Here is a 20,410-nt window from a genome sequence, read left to right as displayed (position 1 = left end):
GAAGGCGGAATCAAATCTCTCCATATACAAGACAACGGTCATGGTATACGGAAAAATGACTTGCCACTATTGTGTGAGCGATTTGCCACGTCTAAACTTCGCAAGTTTGAAGATCTAACGAACATGACAACTTTTGGATTCCGTGGCGAAGCTCTTGCTAGTATTAGCTATGTTTCAGCTTCGGTGCACGTGGTATCCAAAAGGGCTGATGATATTTGCGCATATCGTGCCGATTTTTGTGCCGGCACACTGTCCTCTGAACCCAGGGCGTGTGCCGGCACAAATGGAACGTCTATTACGGCCCAGGACTTATTTTTTAATACGTCTCAGCGTAAGCGTGCTTTGCGTTCTGCGTCAGAAGAGTACAATCGTTCGCTTGATGTCGTAACAAAGTATGCGCTACATTATGGTCCTCTGGGAGTTAGCTTCTCATGCAAGAGAGCAGAACATGCGAGTATGGATTTACAAACTTTGGCTGATGCTCGTACTACCATCCCTGACATGATTCGTACAATCTATGGCTCTCACCTTGCGCGAGATCTTCTTCATTTAAGCACTTTTTCTGATGCAAAGCTTGGTTTCAAGGCAGAGGGATGGTTTAGTAACGCCAATTGGTCTTCCAGGAGAATAACGTTTATTTGCTTTATCAACCATCGTCTCGTTGAGTGTCCATCACTAAAGCGTGCACTGGAGTCCGTGTATGCACAAGTGCTGCTTAAAGGACAGTATCCTTGGATCTATGTGGCTCTCGAGATCGAGCCAAATCGTATCGATGTTAATGTTCATCCAACAAAGCAAGAAGTGCATTTTCTAGATGAGGAAGATATCATTGAATTGATTACGGCCCGGGTGCAGGACATTTTGGCCGATCAAAGCTCGTGTCGTGTTTACTCAACGCGTAACGTGCCGTTAGGCCAAGTCGTATCTGAAAACCAAGTGCAAGTGCTTCGTTCTCGTGGACATGACCCCCGACATCTTGTTCGGGTCGACAACAGTGATCAGAGGTTGGATGGAATGGTGCAAATCCCCAGCACTATTTCACGCACACCATCCTCTGATAAGATCTTGCAGAACGAGTGTAAACTCACGAGCGTCCGTGAACTTCGTCAAGAATGCCTAGCATCACACCATGTAAGACTTACAAATATCTTGCAAAATCATTCGTTCGTTGGCATCGTCGACTTGCAGAAGGGCCTCAGCTTGATTCAACATAACACACAGCTGTATCTTGTACAGCACGGCCTGCTTATCGAAGATTTTGGGTATCAGCTGGCACTCAGGCAGTTTGGGTCGCTTGCTACAGTGCGCTTGGATCCGGCACCATCGCTTTCTGAACTGATCGGTCTTGGTTATGACAGGGAGCCGGCTGATCAGCAGAAAGCTGCCTTAGGTCTCTCTAGAAAGCAAGTAATTGAGCGTGTAGCTCGAAAGGTTCGGAGTCATGCTGAAATGCTAAGGGACTATTTTGGACTGTGCATTGACTTGCAAAACAACACTGTGTGTGAAATTCCTACTTTGCTTCCTCAACACGGGTCTTTCGGACTTTCGCTCGAGCGCTTGCCGTCATTGTTTTTTCGTCTTGGTCCCCAAGTCGATTGGGATAATGAAAAAGGATGCTTTTACACAATGTGCAGAGAGCTGGCACTTGCTCATGTACCGCCAAGCTGGGGCACTTGCACGAATGATTCACGACCAGACATGGATGAGAAGGAAGCTTGGATTGTACAGCATGTGTGGTTTGCACAAATGCACGGGTCTCGCGGACGCTGTGTCGTTACCTCATCATTGCCTGAAGATGTTATAACACAGGTTGCAAGCCTGCCAGATTTATGTAAGTATATCAACCCGCTGTGTGACACTGACTCGAAATCAAGACCGCGTATTTGAGCGCTGCTAAATTGACATACTGGATAGGGTATACACTATGTATAAATAAGACGGATTTATGTGCGCGCATCGATATTAAGAATAAAGTTGCCAGCTCCGTCGTTGCGAAGAATGTATCGTCACTTGGATGCGCCAACATCAAAGACACTCAACAAAGCAAAACATGCATAAAAGAGGCCGACTGGATAAGCCACAAGGACGCGTTGATTCTGCATATTGAGAATGGAGACGAAAATGCCCGAGGCAGACGTGCAGCACCACAGAATAAAGAGGGGTGACACAATGAAGCCCACAAGCCCGTCTAGCTTTATGAACACATTAATCGCGCTGAGCAAGCAGAGTGGAAGCAAACAATACCCCAAGACACTTGTGACGCGAGATGCATCAATGCCGCCTTTTGACATAAGATTAAGCAAAAAATAAATAGATATGACGCCCAAGAGGCCGACACCATATACATATCCAAACTGGGACTTTCCCGAAAGAAGTAGCAGCATGCCAAAAACAAAACAAAACAAAAGAGGCCCTGCTAGGTCTGTGTCATCCATCATATGTGCATCTTTTGGATGCTCTGGCGAGAACTTGTGGAATGGGTTCAAGACAGCGAGAGACTTGTCTAATACATGCGGAAGGTTAATATCGAGCTCTTCCATCAGGCCTGGTTCACCTGGAAGACCGCCGGTCCCAAATGCAGACAACCATTCGGATGCCATACTGCCCATACCGCGTATATGGCAATGTGAAGGAACTAGGTCGGTACCATTGTCCATTGTTGCTCCTAGGCCGGGGGAATGAAGTGTATAACATGACTAAACATGCATGGGACTTAGCCACTTGATCTCAATTTTTTTTTTTTTTGGCATCACCTACCTGTATACCATTGTGTTTGAGTGGGCATGCCTCAAAATGACTACATTGAGGAGCACATCAAGCGCCATGGACGGCGTCTCGATCATGAGGAGCGTATGAGAAAGAGAGAGGCAAGGAGTGCCCACCGTGCAGCCGCACAGGCTCGAAATACGATTGGTCTCAAGGCTAAGATGCTGAACAAGAAACGTCGGGCGGAGAAGGTGCAGATGAAGAAGACCATCAAGCAGCACGAAGAACGCGATGTGAAGAAGGCTGCTCCACCAAGTAACCCAGACACTGCACTTCCAGCATACCTGCTTGACCGCGAAGGCCAGCGGGATGCCAAGGCCTTGTCTAGTGCCGTCAAGGAGCGCCGCAAGGATAAGGCTGCTCGATATTCCGTGCCGCTGCCACAAGTCCGCGGGATTGCAGAAGATGAAGCATTCCGCGTTGTTAAAACGGGTAAGCGCAAGCAAAATGGATGGAAACGTATGGTTACAAAGGCCACATTTGTAGGTGACAACTTCACGCGCAAGCCGCCAAAACTGGAGCGCTTTATTCGACCTACCGGCTTGCGATTCAAAAAGGCTCACATCACGCACCCTGATCTGAAAGCCACATTCCAATTACCGATTATTGGCGTGAAAAAGAATCCACAATCTCCCATGTACACTCAACTGGGTGTTCTAACCAAAGGCACTATCATTGAGGTGAATGTGTCTGATTTGGGAATGGTGACGACTAGTGGCAAGGTCGTCTGGGGCAAATATGCCCAGATCACGAATAATCCAGAGAATGATGGTTGTGTGAATGGCGTTTTGCTCTTGTCTTCCTAGTAATGGAAATTGTATTTTAGCAAGTGAACTTTCTCTATATACATATACGCGACGAACATACACACAAGAACGGCTATTCCATGCTTAGCTGCATAGCGATACGGAGCTGTTCTTCCTCTGGAAGTGACTCGAAGTTTTCAGGTAGAGAATCTAGGCCACTGGGCCGCGCAGCGTTCGAAGGGGTTTCGGTCTCAAATGCTTTTGAATGTTCGGAGAGAGGCACAGGCGCATCAGTATCAGAATATGACCGCGGCGCGTCCGTGCGAAAAGGTTGCCGAAAGGCGCGCGTTAGGTTGCGTGCCTTTGTGTCACCCATGCCTGGAAGCATGAACAGATTTTCTGACGATTCATGAACAATATCACGGAAGGTCTGCAAGTAAGACGCGACTCTTTTTTTTGGCAACTTACATGATAACGGGTTGAAAGGGTCAGGACATCAGTTTTGTTGATGCCACGCACATTTGTCAAGACAGACTGAAGTACGCTCAGACTATCATCACCAACTTTCGCGCGAATCATATCAGGTGGTTTTTGCTCGAAGGCTTTGTAGATCTCCAAGTAATGGGCAGCTTCCTCAGCGCTGTCTTGTAAGCAAGATTACCAAAGAAATAGTCAAGGTTCACAGCAGAGTGAATCAAGCACTCATGTTGAAACATACCTCCAAGCCACGATCATCACGATCTGGTTTACAAGCGCAACTTTAGTTAGTTCGCGGATCGCTGGTTGATGGTCATTCTGGGGTCAGCGGCGGGATTACTTATATGGAACATACCACATCACACACTACGAGTAGTATGCGGAGCGTGTACATGTGCGCTAATCGCTGGATGCGCATGTGAATGTACTCTGGGTGCAGGCGATGATACCTTAGACTCAGGAACAGCACCCCATTGGAGATGCCGACTTGGTAGTCAGGTACAATGTCTGCATATTCCCAGGCGACGCCCTTGATATGCTGTAGAACCGGATTGCCTCTCTTATCAAAGTAAACAAGAAAGTAAGTTTGCGCGTACCTGGCAGCTATTCACAAGAATGGAAGAGGAGGACTGTGCACCGCGGATCAAGCGATGCGGTTGTGGCCGAACAGGCCGCTCATCTGTCGGTCTGTGCGCTGTCATAGGATATGTATCAGTGAATCGATTTGGAAATTTCTTGTGGATGTCTGTCTTTATATTCTATATTCGTCAGAAACGTATGCTTCCCAACAGGAACCTGGTCCAAAGATGGTAGTGAGTCTTGGAGGCCTCCACATTCTTGATTTGTCAAGGCAGCGTACCAAGATCGCGTGGTTTCGTGTCCGGGTTTGCTAGGTGTCAAAAAGGCGTAAGCGACGCGTGGCTGCACGTCATTCCTTTGGAACAATCTTTTTATTTTCCTCTCCCATTATCTTACGTGCCATTCTTTCGAGATGGCTGGGATTACCCTTTGGCTGGTGGCTGGTCTGGTCGGTCTGATTACCGTCTTCATTCTTCGGAATACACTGTTCAAGTCCCAGGAAGTGGCTGAGCCTATCGAAGAGGATGATGGTGACGGGTCTAACTTTGTTGAACGGCTTGAGCTTCAAAAGAAGAGGATCGTTATCTTCTTCGGATCGCAGACAGGCACTGCTGAAGAATACGCTATCCGTATTGCGAGAGAGGTCAAATCGCGCTACGGTACATCGCCCTTGGTTGTGGACCCTGAACCGGAAGAATTTGACAAACTTGACCTACTGCCCGAAAACTGTGTTGCTGTGTTTGTAATGGCCACCTACGGCGAAGGCGAACCAACAGACAATGCCGTGGCTATGATGGATTTCCTGAAGTCGCCCGATGTTGCGTTTACCAACGGATCAACGCTTGAGAATCTTCACTATGTTGCGTTTGGTCTTGGTAACCGCACGTACGAGTACTTTAATGAAGCAATTCGACAGCTCGATGCGCGTCTGTTGGAGCTTGGTGCTCACCGCATTGGTGAGCGTGGTGAAGGCGACGACGAAAAAGGTCTGGAAGAAGACTACCTCGCGTGGAAAGACCCTATGTTCGAGGAGCTTGCTGCGTACCTGGAATTGGAAGAAGGCGCTACCGGCGACGTGTCTGACTTTGCAGTCACGGAATGTGACAGCGAGATGCCGTCGGTTTTCCGCGGCGAATACCATTCACGTGGTCTCATGGGTCTGAGCGGCAATCATGATGCTCGGAATCCATGCCCAGCACCCGTGGCTCACACTCGTGAGTTGTTTGTTGAAGGTGCGGCATCCCGCTCATGCGTGCATGTGGAATTTGATATCAGCGGCAGTGGTATCACTTATCAGCACGGCGACCATTTGGCGGTTTGGCCCAGCAATCCTGAGCCACAGGTTGAGCGATTCCTTGCGGTGCTGGGGTTGTGGGAGAAACGTCATACTGTGATCAACGTTAAGTCGCTGGATCCGCAGCTGGCAAAAGTACCATTCCCCGTGCCGACGACATACGAGGCTGTTGCCCGCTACTACCTAGACATCGACGCACATGCTAGTCGCCAGGCATTGGCCTCTTTCGCTCAGTTTGCACCGAATGAAGTGGCGCGGGATGAACTCGTGCGATTGGGTAAAGATCGCGATTACTTCCGCGAGCGCGTGTCCGATCACTGTTACAAGATTGGCCAAGTGCTACAGCTTGTGGCAGGTGATTCACTTGCTGACGATGACATTCTCAAGTCTACACCGTGGCCAATTCCTTTTGATCGTGTAATTTCCGCGATTCCCCGTCTATCGCCTCGCTTCTACTCAATTTCAAGCAGCCCGAAACTGTCACCAGACCGCATTCATATCACCGTTGTGGGTCTACGGTACACACCGCCGCAGGCATCCTTCGATACGTTTGGTCTCGCCTCGAACTTCTTGAGCGCCGTCAAAATGGCCGTGCATGATGAGACGCCTGCTCTAGGCGATCCCCGTTACGGCGCTCCCTTATACCATTTGGGTGGGCCCCAGGGTAAATACATGTCAACAGATGAAAGTGGTCGGAAGAACATCAAGGTACCTGTACATGTGCGGCGTTCAAATTTCCGTCTTCCAACCTCGACAAAGGTGCCGATCATTATGGTAGGTCCAGGAACTGGCGTTGCACCGTTCCGTTCGTTTGTGCAAGAGCGCGTGGCGACGGCGCGCAAGGCTAAAGACAAATTGGGCTCAGAGGCGCTGAATGACTGGGCTGATCTGCACTTGTACTACGGGTGCCGTCGAAGTGATGAGGACTTCTTATACTGTGACGAATGGGGCCAGTATGCGAAAGAGCTCAACGATAAGCTCAAGCTGCGGCTATCGTTTTCCCGAGAGGTGTTTAAACCAGATGGCTCTAAACTTTACGTGCAAGACCTCATTTGGGAAGACCGCGAATACCTGGCCGATGCTATCTTGAACAAGCGTGCTTATATCTACATTTGTGGTGAGGGTAAGAGTATGTGCCATGATGTAGAAAGCACTTTGGCTCGCATTCTTGGCGAAGCCAAGGGCGTAGACGAAGAAGCTGGTCGAGCAGAGCTCAAACAACTCAAGGAGCGCAACCGCATGATGCTGGATGTATGGTCGTAAAGACAGCCAAAACAGTCGGCAACGCACTGATAAAGCGCAAAAAGTTTTTGTGTATCGTGCGAGAGTCTCATGGTGTAATTTCACTTGTTCTAATTGTTTCTTTTTCCTTTTCATCTTCACGCACATTTCCCTGACCCTCTAAATGATGACACAGAAAAACCAATAGTTGCTTGCTTCTAATTCCGCTTCCCTTGCCTTGGTCAGTACCAGGTACATAAGCTGAAGTGCGTCGTTCGTGTGGTTATGTTCCAGATGCCGCTCCTTCGTTAGCAAGCTTGTCTGCCATGACGTTTCCATAATGCCCTGCATGTCCACGTACGTAGGTTAGAACAGGTCGGTAACGACAAGCATTGATGGCATCTTGAATAGCCTCGAACAAGTCGCGGTTTTCCACGTCTTTCTTCGTACTAGTCTTCCAGTTGTTCGCGCGCCACTGGACAATCCATTTGTTGATCGCTTGAATCGCATATCGACTATCAGTATAGATGTGCAATGGTCGAGATGGATCGGGGAGCGTGCGAATCGCTATAAGTATAGCTGTGAGTTCTGCGCGGTTGTTCGTCTGCACTGGCCCCGGTAACCTTGCTGCCACATTCTGGCGGTGATACAAGGGATCAGCCCAATACACGCCGTAGCCGGCGATGGAACCGCGCTTGCCATTACCATGGGACGAACCGTCTGTGTACACAATAATTTCGTCCGGCGACTTGATTTTTTCAGACAAGGCTTTCAGATTGTCGGATTGGTCTCCTTCCAACGCATCGTTTCCATGTAATACAACGGACATGTTTGTCAGTGTGTCAGTGCGTCGTTGCTTCGTTCGCCCATCAGCTGCAAGAGCCGTTCGATCGGAGTCTTCCGAAACATCAGCAACACGCTTCCGTCGCGGCTCTGCCCATGGCAGCTTGGCTGCAGCATTGGTAGCCGTCTCTATGAATATGGATGTCGGTGACGATGCAGAAGTGGGTCTAGCATCACTTGAAGTGGTGTCAATATCATGCAGGTAGTGCCGGGCTTCTTCGACCGTTCGAAATCCCTTGAACTGCGCAGACGGGTAGCGGTGCACTTGTTTGGCACAATCATCCCAAGAATGATACAGACCAGGCTTACGACCCTTTCGCACCGCATATACTAGAGCTTTTTGTGTCTTTGGCATGTGGACAGCGATGGTCCGCCTGAATTCTTGGAAAGGTGAAATGCGAATGACAGGTAATAATGGGGAATGCGCTGATGGTCAAGCTAATGCGGGAGTTTATCGGCCTATGCTCAAGTGCGACCATTCAGATCCATGCCCTGGATCAAGCGGCGTGTAAAAGGTGCGTGGATGTATGCTTGCGATTGACCCAAGAGGTGGAGAGAAGGAACCGAGTCCAAAGGTTCTACAAATGTCGTTGTAACTTCGTATGCCGGCAGAGCAAGAACGACTACGAGATGTGAGTGGAGCGTATAGAGTTTAGAACGCACACCTCCATAACGACGCGCGTCGCGCGCGCAGAGACGTGCAACGTGAGAAAGGGTGGGTCAGTGGGTTCTTTGAACGCCACGACGGACGAAACGAGGGGCTGGCAGTAACGCACATCATGACGCTGGGCTCGAACCGGCAGTCAGATAGGTTACCGCTTCGTGAAAAAAATGTATACGCACATGATGGAAACAGCGCGAGTGTGCATTCTATGCGCGGGGCGTCACCAAAGCCAGAAGCTAGTATCATCGCCACGCCACCACGCAAGCGCGCCGTGCCACTTGACGGCATACATGCACGCAATGTGCCTGAATACAGCCGGGAAAAGCGCGTGAAAACGCCTCGTACCAATGTATTACAGGGAAGCGCGCACGGATCGAACGATGCGTACGCGAATACTGGCTCACTCCCGCACACGCGATCAACAACGACTCGCATTGATCGCTCTGCCCGTGTGAGCCATGAAGAGCGCTACCAGCGCGAAAGACAAAAAGTGCAGTCTCAGAGACAGTGGAAGGTAGCTTTCGGGCGCGCCTTTCCCAAGTTTGTATTTTATTTGGATGGAATGGATGAAGCACAGAGACGGACATGTTCTTCGCAGATTGTGCAACTTGGTGCGACTGTAGAAGATTTTTTCTCCCGGAGTGTTACACATGTCGTGACGACGCGCCCGATACCCGTTGCGCGCGATACTGTGAAAGAAATCTCGCAGGATCATTCATCGTGCAACCACAAACAGACCGGCAGCAGCGAACGTGGTCAAGGCAATGAAGACACTTATGGCAACGGTGGGGACAAAAGTGCTCACGATGTGGGCGGTGCTTGTACTCACTCTGGGCGTCCAGGTATTTCGCCACCGCGCATTCTTATGCCTGTACCCTTGGTGGGCGTGCCCTTGCATTCCGATCGGAATCCTTTGGACGAGAGCACACCATCGCTTCCAGCCAGTGATCTCCTGTCGAAGGCCCAACATTTTGGGATGAAAATTTGGCGGTCGGAAAAGCTCGATAATATTTTGTCTCTGCTTCTCGCAGACGACGCGCCTCCTGGTGCAGGAAATGCAGCTGGGCGACAGAACCTATCCGACATGTTACTACAAGAAAAGCTGCATGGAACAACAGAGCGTGACCCGCTCGCTATCCGCAGCGACGTGCACTACTTTGGTAAAAACTCGTACCATGTTCTCGTGACAGATGCAACGGGTGAGCATCGTCCGATTCTCATGCAAGAGTACGACCGCCATGCTCACGAAGCCGCCGGCAAACATGCGCCATGGCCAGAACTCCATGGTGATGTCGAGGGCCGAGGCTTGTTTGTGTATGTGGATCCAAAGGAGCGCAAACGATTGGCTCAGCATGCGCCTATGCCCAATCCTTCATCACGCTCACTTCGACGCGCAGCTTCGCTTCATTTGGCTCATGTCCGGAATTCACCTGCAGGTCCCGGCACACCAAATCTTATGGCTTCTGATAACAGCATGGCCCTCGCATCAACTGTGGCATCCACGACATCCATGTCCCTTACGTCGCAACAGACAACGATGCAGTCCGCTCCAACGAGTGCTGACAAGCGTGTCTTGGAGTTGCATCGCCGTCTTCATACACCCGCTGAGCGTTCAAATGAGTCACATGGTGTTATTATCCAGCGAATGCTTCAAGGTATGCTAGATGGGCGCGCCAGTACACAAAACGGTCAAGGTGGGCAGATCGGCCATTGCAGTGGCTTTGGCGAAGCCATCTCTTTAGGTGACACATCGACAGGCGCGCCAATGGCGACGTTGCACCGGTCGCGCAGTCTTGGCAGTATGACTCGCAAGTGTGTGTCACCTTCTCCGCGACGACGTGAAAAGAAGCCGGGGCATTGTGAGAATTGTCGATGCCGCTTCGATGATTTTTATGAGCACACACGCAGTCGGCGTCACCGGAACTTTGCACTGGATGAAAGCAACTTTGTCAATATTGATGAGCTGTTGCAGCGTGTGCAGCGGGAGCCTCTACCTATGACCTCAAGCTGGGCCGACTATGCTGGGACGCCACCGTCAGCTACCGTATATCATGATGAAGAATGTGGTGGAATAGTAACAGCCGAGACTCCTTCCTCATACCCTTCGTTTGTTTGCAATGAATAACTGTCAATCACGTCATCCACCTTATCATAACGACGAGTTAGTCATTGAAAAAAATGTTGTATAACGTCGCCACATTGCATTCCCTCGTTTTTCCCCCTCCGTTCCGAGCCACTCCCTAATGTGACCTTGCGCCAAATACATTGCCAGCAACGAGCCACACATAGTCATGTCACTGATTTTTTTCCATCTTCTCACTCAGGAGTAACACGCCTGCGTTGCGTTACGTCCTACCTATCTCTATGTTATTTGCCTGCACATCTTCTTACACTTTTTGGCTTAGAGCTTGCGCTTGAAGCTGAACGCGAGGTCCACCGCGACTGCGACCACCCTTTCGACGTCCATCACGCCTGCCAAGGCCGGCATCATGGTCACCGGTAGCATCGCCAGCATGCTGCCTATCACCACCGTGGCCCGAATGGATAGAGCGATGGTCATCGAGCTTCGAGTCGAGCAGCCATTCATTCTGTTCAAGCATTGCATTTGCACGATCAGCGAGGGCTAGCGAGAGTTGTTGCACACGGTTCAGTTCCATGCGACGGAACACAATCACACCATGCATTGGGTCCAGTGAGGCAGCCAGCTCGTCGTGCCAGATCATGCGGCTGATGATCGAGCGCACTGTTGTCTCTGGCAGATTGAATGTTGTGGCCAGATGTTCTAGCGAGATCGCATCATAGTGAGATGCAAAGTTGAACAGGTATGTTCGCAGACCGTTTTCCTGAATGTGACGTGCGAGGCGCTCAAGGATGACATCCTTTTGCGGCAACAGCTTCCAAATCTTGATCGACTGAATTAGTTCGACGCACGTCTTCCATTCTCCGTTCTGCAAAGCTTTGCTCGCCTGCATAATATGATCGCGTGTATTTTCAGGAGGTCCGGTGAACACAAGTCGATCAGTATAGTCCAGCATTCTTCTAAACGGCCGAGAGATGACCTTTTTCCTTAGCTCCATGTCCGTACCGGCGTACGCCATGTTTGGCACCTCCAGCAGCATACTTGCCACCAGATACACACATTCGAGCAGCTCAAGATTAATATGCATATGGAACGGCAGCTGGCGCTGGCGGTCAAACTTTTCCTGCTCTGTCGACACAGCGTTGTACATATTGCCTTTCGAAACACCCTGCGCCAGTAACTCCTTCACTCGTCCCGTTGCAAATATCTCTTGCAGTGCCGTGTGGCACTCACGGATCAGTCCCACCCGGAATGCACACAAACCCAGTTGCACAAGCACGCGATTGTACAGTATCTGTGTTTCAGCATCAGCCAGATGAATCGACTCTTGCAAGTGGCTCATCAAGAACCGATCACGTGCGACATAATAGTCTGCATGCAGTGCGTGATGATAGACATGGCAAAGAATAGCGCGCGTGCGTTGGCGCTCGCTTGTGTCATCGATCCGCTGATAAAGATACACGCAAAGGGCATGCACGAGATGCATGGGCCCATCCTCGCGGGCGCGAACTTCCTCAAATGAAGGCGTGATACGCGATGATGGCGCATCTGGCTGTGCCTCGTGGTTTGCCGTCTCTAGAGCTAGAATGATCACATCCTGCTTCGAGTAGATGTGCTCGAGACGGCGCATAACACAGCGGCGAAGAGGTTCAGAAACCATCAGCGCCATCTTTTCTGGTAGCTGCTGCGCAAGCACGGTCTCAAAGTAGCCCTGACCCAGTACTATTGTTTGGTAAAGCAGCTTCTCATCACACAGACGCTCCACATATTCAGTCGCATGGGGGTCTGTGTTTTGCAGGCTCTTGGTGAACTCGTCTTCAAGTCGATCGATGAATGACACGACACTACCACGCACCGGGACAAATTCTCCCTCTCCATTCTCATTGGGCTTCCGCTCTACCTGGTCATCGTAATCGTCGGTTTCTTCCAGCACCACGTAAGACAGGTTCTCGAGCAAAAGCTTGATCAACGTCGTCAGCTCATCGCGCGCTTGCTTCCACATGTCGATGGGCATATGAGTACTAGCCAATGTACTGTAGTCGAAGCGGGCAGCAACCAGTGTCAACAGCACACGAATACGTTGGTATGGTGTCTGTGCTCCTTCATACAGCTTCATCAATGTGCTAATCTGCTCGCCTCGATCCGTACTCTTTCGTCCACGAGCCTCTAGAACAGCCGCCAAGCCTTTGAACAGAGCGTCCGCCGTCATGACCACCTTGCCGCCTGGGCCAACAGTCTGGAAGTCGTCGCCAGCACCGCCAGCAGCTTCGCCGCTTGGCGCGACCACAGGTGCTGCAGAGGTCACTGTGTCTGTCTTTTTGGGCTTCAGCGAGGGCATTTCAGGCACAGCCGGCGTACTTTGGGCGGCTTGAACCTTAGCATCGTAACCCTCTGGATCTTCGCGGTATTGCTGAATCGCCGCCTCATTGTCCTTCACGACCTTCTTCAGCTTCGACTTCATGCCGTTCATGGACTTGGCATTGGGCGCCTTCATCTTTTTCGTCGCTTCCTTGTTCGCAAGTGTTTCGGCAAGGAACGTCTCAAGCGACGCAAGACACTTTACGAACGATGAGGGAATCGATTCATTCAAGGTGCGCTGCCGGTCACACAAACGCAAGAGTGTGTCAAATTCCTTCGAAATGGTCATCCAGTCATCAATGCGCTGAGCATTCTCTATCGAATGCACCGAGTTCTGGAACTCATCCAGTCGCTTGTCCTTAGCACTCTTGATTACCTTTGGCGCTTCCTCTTCACTCTCACTTTCACTCTCGTCTACATCGCGCATGAATCGCGACATTGGCTTGCGGGCCTGCTGAGGTGCTTCTTCCTCCTCGTCTTCCTCGTCCTCATCTTCCTCACTTTCGTCTTCCTCACTATCGTCCTCTTCGCTATCATCGTCATCACTGCCACGACCAGCCTTGCTCTTCGTGCTGGGCTTTACCTCTTTTTGTTCATTATCAGACAGGAGTTCTTCCTCCTCCGAAGACTCGGATTCCGAGTCAGAAATTGCGCGGAAGAATCGGCTCGACATTCTGGCAAGTCGTGGCGCCTACCAGTATCGCTTCTGCTCTGTCACCAGGCGTTTTTCTCTTCAATCCCTCCTCCAGCCATCGTCTTGATCACATGATAAATGTCACGTGAATACCACCCGGGCAGGGCCGGGGCGCGCTGGCCATGCACAGGGGCCGTGTCGAAACTAGGCATCAGCGGCCCCGGGCATCCACTTTTCTGTACTTACATCCCTGATGATGGCGTCTCGTTTCGTGCCTCGCGTGTTGAACCAGGTATGTATGCTTCGTGCGCATATATCTCTGACAGTCAAAAGACTCGTGGCTATGCTTCACAGGCCGCGATTCGTCCGCCGATCCAGATCGAAGGCCTCGCTGGTATGTTGATACTCTCGTCTATCCCCCCATCCTTGCCTAGTTTTTGGCTGCGGTTGGTCTCGTTCGAATATCATATACTCACACTTCTCTCCAGGAAAGTACGCCACGGCTGCCTACGTGTCAGCCCTCACAAAGAGTGAGAAGGACCTATCTAAGGTGGAGTCGGACCTGAAGTACTTCCACGACGTCCTGAAGTCAGACTCGCCGGATGCTGTCAAATTGCGCTCATTCCTGACGAACCCGACCGTGCCAGCCCAGACTAGGACGTCGACGATTAGCGAGCTTCTTTCCAAGCAGAAGGGCGGTGCTGATGAGCTCACTACGTATGTACTGGCCAGTCGTGCATCTCTGATGTCCGCTTGTGACTAACACACTACAGCAACCTTTTCAACACACTCTCGCAAAATGGCCGCCTCGGCCTCTCCGAAAAAGTTATTGAGGGCTTCCTGCAGTTGACGAGCGCTCACCGTGGTGAAGTCATCATCACGATTACAAGCGCCAAGCCACTCGAGAAGTCAATTTCGTCTCGTCTCGAATCTGCGCTTAAGACGTCGCAGTTCGCTACGACTGGCGGTGCTAAGAGCGTCAAATTCGACTACAAAGTCAACTCTTCGTTGCAGGGCGGTGTGACTGTAGACCTGGGCGACCGCTCCGTCGACCTTTCGGTCGCTAACCGGGTTAACAAGTTGAATGCGCTCCTTCGTGGTACGTATTCTTCGCCTTTGCTTCAGGGTGAAATTCTTATCGCATCCTTTCAGATGGCTAACTATGACAGACTCCATCTAAGTGGGCCCTTTGTAGTGCAGGTGGCGTATTGTACGTAGAAGTATGATGAGCGTACGCATGCATTTTGTCTCGAAATTTCCGCGGCATTATGTCGCGCGTGAATCTTGGTCACGAATTCAGTGCTTGTATGGCTACATATCCTATGGATTCATTTCAAACCAGTCAAACAAGCCATATGTGCGACGAGAAGGGGATTCAATTTTGGAGTCTGAGCAGCTGGTTGGCCGTATGCGCTTAAATACGTGTCAGGAATTTCCCTAGCGTTTGTCTTTCTTGCCCCTCATGTCATGGTCCGAGGCATGGTCTTCTTACAAGCGAGACAAAGAAGAATGGATCATGGGACAATCTGGCTCCTCCATCGCTTATATTAATCTTTTGAGCTTAACTCCCCTTGCTTCGTATGCGTTATGGCTCTGTGTGAACGGAAGGCGAAAGCATAATCTTTTGCACTCGTATGTTGCCGACTTTGTTATGTTGGTCGTGCCTCTTATGCTTGCCTGTACCACTTCAAGCCATGACATAGTCGCTTTACTCTCGTGCTTATCGCTCCCAACGGTTGTACTGATGTTGCATGAATACCGCACTCGCACGAAGATCGGGACTCACCGTGTCCAAGCCTCGGAAGACGGTAGGCTGCCGCTCAAACATGCAAATAACCGCGTCACGCATACTCAACTTCACGCGGATGAATCAAATGATGCATCGTTTCGTGAGAGTTTCTGCGTACATGCAGACGGTTCATCCACACAAGAGAAAAAGGACTTGGACTCGGATACTTCCATTAAGAGAGAAACGCTTCTCAGTCGGAATGGATCCCAAAGCCGTTCGTCTAGTCTTCATCAAGCGGACTTACAAGGAAAGCATCTCTCATGCATGTCACTGTCACCACTATGTTTTGAGACATGCTCCCAAAACTCGATGTCTACCCCTATAACCAATGATCTAGCTCAATCTGACAAGTTTCCCAGCCAGAAATGGTCATATGTTACTATATATCGAGCGTATTTGATGATGCTTACGACGTTTTGTATTCTCGCCGTCGATTTTCCTGTTTTCCCGCGGTTTTTGGCCAAATGTGAGACGTGGGGTACAAGCCTAATGGACTTGGGAGTAGGCTCTTTTGCCTTTTCTCATGGCCTGGTGTCCCTACGCTCGAAACGAAGCTCATTCTCGCGCCTTCTAAGACGTACGCTTCCTTTAGTGCTTCTTGGAGCGGTACGTGTCTTGACGGTCAAGCGGACCGAGTATCCTGAGCATGTGTCTGAATACGGTGTACATTGGAACTTTTTCTTCACCATGGGCCTTGTGCTTCCCTTTATTGATGTCTCACAGCAAATTTGGCGGCCAGGTTTTGCTCCCTTTGGCCTGTACTCCCTGGGCATCGCACTGGTGCACGAATCCGTGCTGGCATGGACGCCACTCGGTACGTTTGCTATATCAGATGCACGAAATCCATTAAGCTGGGTATCATTGAACAAAGAAGGTCTTGTTAGTCTTCCGGGCTATGTGGTCATTGCCCTAGCTGGCCTCGACATTGCTCACATTATGGCCGATACGCGACGACGAGACAAATTAGAGCGTGACTTGTGTATTCGTTCGTTTTGTCTATGGCTTGGCGTTTGGATCGTCAGGTGTTTGGGTTTCCAGATAAGCCGACGATTGGTATGTATAACTCACTTACCCTGTCGCCTATCTATTGCTAACAGTCTAGGCCAACTTTCCTTACACTTTATGGTGTGCTGCATTTAATGTTTCGCTTCTTCTTGGATTCAAAGTCTTGGAGCGAGTATTTTACGATGATTCTTTTCCTCCGGTACCCCGTTTGTTTGATCTCATTAACCGACATTCGCTAATTTTGTTCCTCATTTCCAACGTCCTGACCGGTCTAATCAATTTACTTGTGCCAACTATGTACACCAGCGTGCCCGTGTCTATGATCCTCTTGTTTCTCTACATGGCAATTGTTTGCGCTGTTGCTCCTGTTTGGGTATACATCGCTGGAGACCGATGAAGACTTGAACGCGTCTGTAAACAAATTTCGCAACCTACTTCCCAAGTCCTTGATTGATTACGGGTGACATTTGTGTGTAGCTGGCACATCTCTCGCTGTTTAGTCATACATAGACATTTAAGACGCTTGTAGACGACGAGGATGATGCTTGAGGGCGTTGGAACGGCTGACTGCTCGTTGTAGTTTCTTATTCTCGCAAATGTTTTCGCTTCGAACTGTGCGAACAAGGAACATAGTGGTGCCGCTTCGGTGTACATATCGCTGCGTGCATGTGTCTCTCGTGCAAAGGAATATACCCAAAGCTGAAGAGCTGCTGGATCAGTTCGCGCAAGGCAATGACAAAGGTGCCAGTGTCACGGCCAAGCGCCAAGCTTATCTCAACAAGTACAACGACAAACTGCGAGAAAAAATCGCGAAAGAAGGTTTCAAGAGCGTTGATGACATGGCCGCATCGAAGCGCGCGGCTGAAGCCAAGGTACGCGAGACTCAGCGTGAGTCGGAATCACATCCAGGCACATCTGTCGAGGCGCGAGACGAGGCGTTGCGAGAAAAGTTGAGTGAAAAAAGGCGTGCTACGGAGAACTCGAAGTTGATGGACGATTCAGGCTCGCCGAGTCCTGTTCAACCACTCTCCTCGTTCATGAAGCTTGAAAAAGTTGTTCATGAGACGCCCGACAACATTGGCAAATTGTGGGCAGGATTTCACATCATGAAAAACAAGGTGTCAGCCGTTGTACCTGCAGCTACATATGTTCAAATGATTGTGACTGCGAAAAAGTTCCCCCAATTTGTGTTACCTTTGCCTCGCGCGGTTAAGAATGAGGCGGGTAACGCTGAGAATGGCTATGAGATTTATTATCTGCAGTGGGTCTCATTGCCAAAACCTAAAGAAGCGTCATCCAATGCACCACCTCCTATGGCTGTTCTGTTTACACCGCTTGCTGAATACAAACTGCGTCAAGAGTACGCTCAACCAACGCTTGTGTTGACGCACTACACTGAACTTCTTGAGTCAAAAGGTATTGCACTTATGCGGGGTGATATTACGGAGAGTGAGAATGGTAAAGTACATGTCCAGCAGCAAGATGCTCAGCTCTTGGCTCTTGGACTGCAACGCTTTTATAACCTCGACTGGGCGCTTGAAGGGCTGGACAATGACGAAGAAGCAGAAAAAAGACGAGCTTTGCTACGCTCATTCTATGAACGGCCCGAGGCATTCAAGCTCGAGGACCTTATTGAGCTAGCATGGTCAGTATAAGATGAAGAATTGGGTATATAGGGTGGTGAACCCATGCAAACAGTATGGCAATCTACCAAGGCCATGGCTGGTGCATGCAAATTGCCGTCATCAATGGCAATGCACGACGACTGGACACATGGCCTTGTTAACGATTTCGGCACAGAACTGTCGTGTATACATGATGGATCAATGCAACCTTTGCCGTCCGTGTCAGATCGACGAGGCCTGGGTACAGGTACAACGCTGTCATGAACAGGTCGGTGCCATGTGGAAGATAGACTTGAGCGCATTGAGAATGGACCATGTGGATCCCGCTGGAATGATAGGCTGCGTCCAAATGACGTTGTTTGTCCAGAAGATAAAGAATGAGGACTGTCAGGTTCTTCTTCGACACTCCGATCATCATTGTCGCTATCAAGTGCACCAGCGTCCGCGGTAGTAGGATGCTCGAAGCTATCATCCTCTTGGTGCAATACAAGACGCTCAGCAACGATAGCAAGTTCTTCAGCCTTGTCTTGGCAAGCCGAGCTTCCAGACACACTATCCTGACGCCAGAAGGGCGAACGTACGCCATGGCGGGAGGATACTGAATGTCTCGAGGCAGGTGCTGTTGAAATGAAAAGGTTCAATTCTTGTCCATGAACATTATCTGCTTCATGTACATCTAGCCCTTGCTCAACCCATGTGGAACAAGGGTCACTTCCATCATGTTCCAATGAAGTGGCAGACCATGGCGATCGCCCAACCGAGCCAGTACGTAACGAGACAGGAGCAGAATACGTTTCTCGAGACGAGACTTTCGACCTTGGCAAGTTGGTCTTTAAAGGTGGAGGACTGTGCGCAATCGGTGCAGGTGACAAGACTCGGGTAACAGAGCTTGCTTTAGACACGCCGTCACCTTTGGATGATTTGCACTTCTGAGCTTCACGAGCTCCGTCATTCAACACAAAAGAACAACGTTGACGCCGTTTAGATGGATTTTGAATATCTGGCTGACAAGGTGGATTTTGCATTTCTCCGTTCCCCAGAATACTTGAGACATTCGCATTTCTAGAACATTGTAGTCGAACAGGAACAACGGGTGTCTTTTCAGGACTATTAAAACCTTTTCCCATCACAGTGTTGACTCTTACATTGAGCGAATCTTTTTCCTTTGTGGCATCACTTGTGCCGGCCTTATTCTCTGGTTTTTCGTCATCCGTATATTCCTCTTCGCCTTCTTCGTCCTCGCTTTCACTCTCATCTTCTCCACTTTCATCCGTCCCCTCGTCTTCTTTGTCCTCGATGTCATCGTCGTCATCATTTATTTCGTCATCTGACGTTTCCGACTTATCGTTACAGTTAGACAAATCAACATATGGAGAAAGCCGAGTTTGACGAACACTTGGCGCACAACAGTTGTCACCCGAGCGTTGAGTCTTGTCGACTTCTGGACGTGAAGAGATCGTCGCACAACCCGATAAAGCCGAGGGCAGTTTACTAGAATGCTTTGCTTCTAGAACGCAAGCTTCAGGTTGATCCTTGCAAGAAGCCAGCCTTACCTCTTCTGAGTTGGATGGTTTCGGGAAACCCTGATCATTGAGCGTGGTTTTCCGTCCAGATTTCTGTGGCTCAATAAATTGCGGCTTACGCGTGGGGCCAGGTCGTATCCTCTGACTAAGTTTTCCGTCATTGAGCTTCAAAGAACTTTGCGAGTTACAAAGGATACTTGATGCATGGATTATGGTTTGAGGTCGCTTTGGACCGTCTGTCATAGCTGGTGACGATCGCATTTTACACGTTAACAACGATGGTCGTTTGTGACATTTGAACTCTGAATGCACATCATATACCGGCGCATCTTTGTTTAGCACGTGTTTGTTAGAAATAGTTACACGATCACCAACAGCGGGAACACAAGATGGAGTGCACGACGCATACTCGCAAGGTGGCGACATATTGATCCGACGAGGCGACGATACGATCATCGCATCGCGCGGCGTGGCACGTCAAAAACCAGTCACTTGCTCAGCGATTCGGGGAGCTGTTCCACTCTAATTCAGCGGGACTCAGACTGCGGTGGTGATTCGTTGACACACTTGTCTTCCACTGTGGTACTATCCTGTCTAGATGTTATGTCGGCACAACGTGCGCCACAATTTTGGGCCACGATCTTGAACACGAACGTGTTCGCACGTGATAATTTAGGACACATTCAAAAGCCTTCACGGCCAAGTAAGAATAATGTAAGAAAACAACACCGCCGCGCTCAGACCTCCAACACTTACATAGATATGTACATACGTTAGTAAGCACTCGAAAATTGGCTTTACATCTA

The 20,410-nt window shown here is 49.9% G+C and overlaps 11 protein-coding genes across 11 annotated transcripts; 7 read left to right on the top strand and 4 right to left on the bottom strand.

The window, feature by feature from the left end:
- Positions 1–123: 123 nt before the first annotated feature.
- Positions 124–1,887, top strand: MGL_1681 (uncharacterized protein; the record flags this gene model as incomplete). Its single annotated transcript, XM_001731446.1, has 1 exon — positions 124–1,887. The coding sequence occupies one exon, from the start codon at positions 124–126 to the stop codon at positions 1,885–1,887; it is 1,764 nt and encodes a 587-aa protein (XP_001731498.1).
- Positions 1,888–2,006: 119 nt separating this feature from the next.
- MGL_1680 (uncharacterized protein) lies at positions 2,007–2,609 on the bottom strand (the record flags this gene model as incomplete). Its single annotated transcript, XM_001731445.1, has 1 exon — positions 2,007–2,609. The coding sequence occupies one exon, from the start codon at positions 2,607–2,609 to the stop codon at positions 2,007–2,009; it is 603 nt and encodes a 200-aa protein (XP_001731497.1).
- Positions 2,610–2,783: 174 nt separating this feature from the next.
- Positions 2,784–3,572, top strand: MGL_1679 (uncharacterized protein; the record flags this gene model as incomplete). Its single annotated transcript, XM_001731444.1, has 1 exon — positions 2,784–3,572. One exon carries the CDS (start codon positions 2,784–2,786, stop codon positions 3,570–3,572), a length of 789 nt encoding a protein of 262 aa, XP_001731496.1.
- Positions 3,573–3,645: 73 nt separating this feature from the next.
- MGL_1678 (uncharacterized protein) lies at positions 3,646–4,690 on the bottom strand (the record flags this gene model as incomplete). Its single annotated transcript, XM_001731443.1, has 5 exons — positions 3,646–3,942; positions 3,981–4,152; positions 4,231–4,307; positions 4,345–4,548; positions 4,586–4,690. 5 exons carry the CDS (start codon positions 4,688–4,690, stop codon positions 3,646–3,648), a joined length of 855 nt encoding a protein of 284 aa, XP_001731495.1.
- A 290-nt stretch (positions 4,691–4,980) lies between these two features.
- Positions 4,981–7,125, top strand: MGL_1677 (uncharacterized protein; the record flags this gene model as incomplete). The annotated part of the gene is made up of 1 exon (XM_001731442.1): positions 4,981–7,125. One exon carries the CDS (start codon positions 4,981–4,983, stop codon positions 7,123–7,125), a length of 2,145 nt encoding a protein of 714 aa, XP_001731494.1.
- Positions 7,126–7,366: 241 nt separating this feature from the next.
- Positions 7,367–8,281, bottom strand: MGL_1676 (uncharacterized protein; the record flags this gene model as incomplete). The annotated part of the gene is made up of 1 exon (XM_001731441.1): positions 7,367–8,281. The coding sequence occupies one exon, from the start codon at positions 8,279–8,281 to the stop codon at positions 7,367–7,369; it is 915 nt and encodes a 304-aa protein (XP_001731493.1).
- A 517-nt stretch (positions 8,282–8,798) lies between these two features.
- MGL_1675 (uncharacterized protein) lies at positions 8,799–10,715 on the top strand (the record flags this gene model as incomplete). The annotated part of the gene is made up of 1 exon (XM_001731440.1): positions 8,799–10,715. One exon carries the CDS (start codon positions 8,799–8,801, stop codon positions 10,713–10,715), a length of 1,917 nt encoding a protein of 638 aa, XP_001731492.1.
- A 262-nt stretch (positions 10,716–10,977) lies between these two features.
- MGL_1674 (uncharacterized protein) lies at positions 10,978–13,701 on the bottom strand (the record flags this gene model as incomplete). The annotated part of the gene is made up of 1 exon (XM_001731439.1): positions 10,978–13,701. One exon carries the CDS (start codon positions 13,699–13,701, stop codon positions 10,978–10,980), a length of 2,724 nt encoding a protein of 907 aa, XP_001731491.1.
- Positions 13,702–13,915: 214 nt separating this feature from the next.
- Positions 13,916–14,842, top strand: MGL_1673 (uncharacterized protein; the record flags this gene model as incomplete). The annotated part of the gene is made up of 5 exons (XM_001731438.1): positions 13,916–13,954; positions 13,996–14,056; positions 14,151–14,379; positions 14,436–14,761; positions 14,832–14,842. The coding sequence occupies 5 exons, from the start codon at positions 13,916–13,918 to the stop codon at positions 14,840–14,842; spliced, it is 666 nt and encodes a 221-aa protein (XP_001731490.1).
- A 282-nt stretch (positions 14,843–15,124) lies between these two features.
- Positions 15,125–16,853, top strand: MGL_1672 (uncharacterized protein; the record flags this gene model as incomplete). The annotated part of the gene is made up of 2 exons (XM_001731437.1): positions 15,125–16,504; positions 16,554–16,853. The coding sequence occupies 2 exons, from the start codon at positions 15,125–15,127 to the stop codon at positions 16,851–16,853; spliced, it is 1,680 nt and encodes a 559-aa protein (XP_001731489.1).
- Positions 16,854–17,052: 199 nt separating this feature from the next.
- Positions 17,053–18,111, top strand: MGL_1671 (uncharacterized protein; the record flags this gene model as incomplete). The annotated part of the gene is made up of 1 exon (XM_001731436.1): positions 17,053–18,111. The coding sequence occupies one exon, from the start codon at positions 17,053–17,055 to the stop codon at positions 18,109–18,111; it is 1,059 nt and encodes a 352-aa protein (XP_001731488.1).
- Between the last annotated feature and the right edge of the window lie 2,299 nt (positions 18,112–20,410).

The sequence above is a fragment of the Malassezia globosa genome, assembly GCF_000181695.2.
Source record: "Malassezia globosa CBS 7966 chromosome Unknown mgl_sf_3.1, whole genome shotgun sequence".
In the NCBI taxonomy this organism is placed as follows: Eukaryota; Fungi; Basidiomycota; class Malasseziomycetes; order Malasseziales; family Malasseziaceae; genus Malassezia; species Malassezia globosa.
The sequence above is the reverse complement of the archived record's forward strand: the minus strand, read 5'-3'. Positions and strand labels throughout refer to the sequence as shown.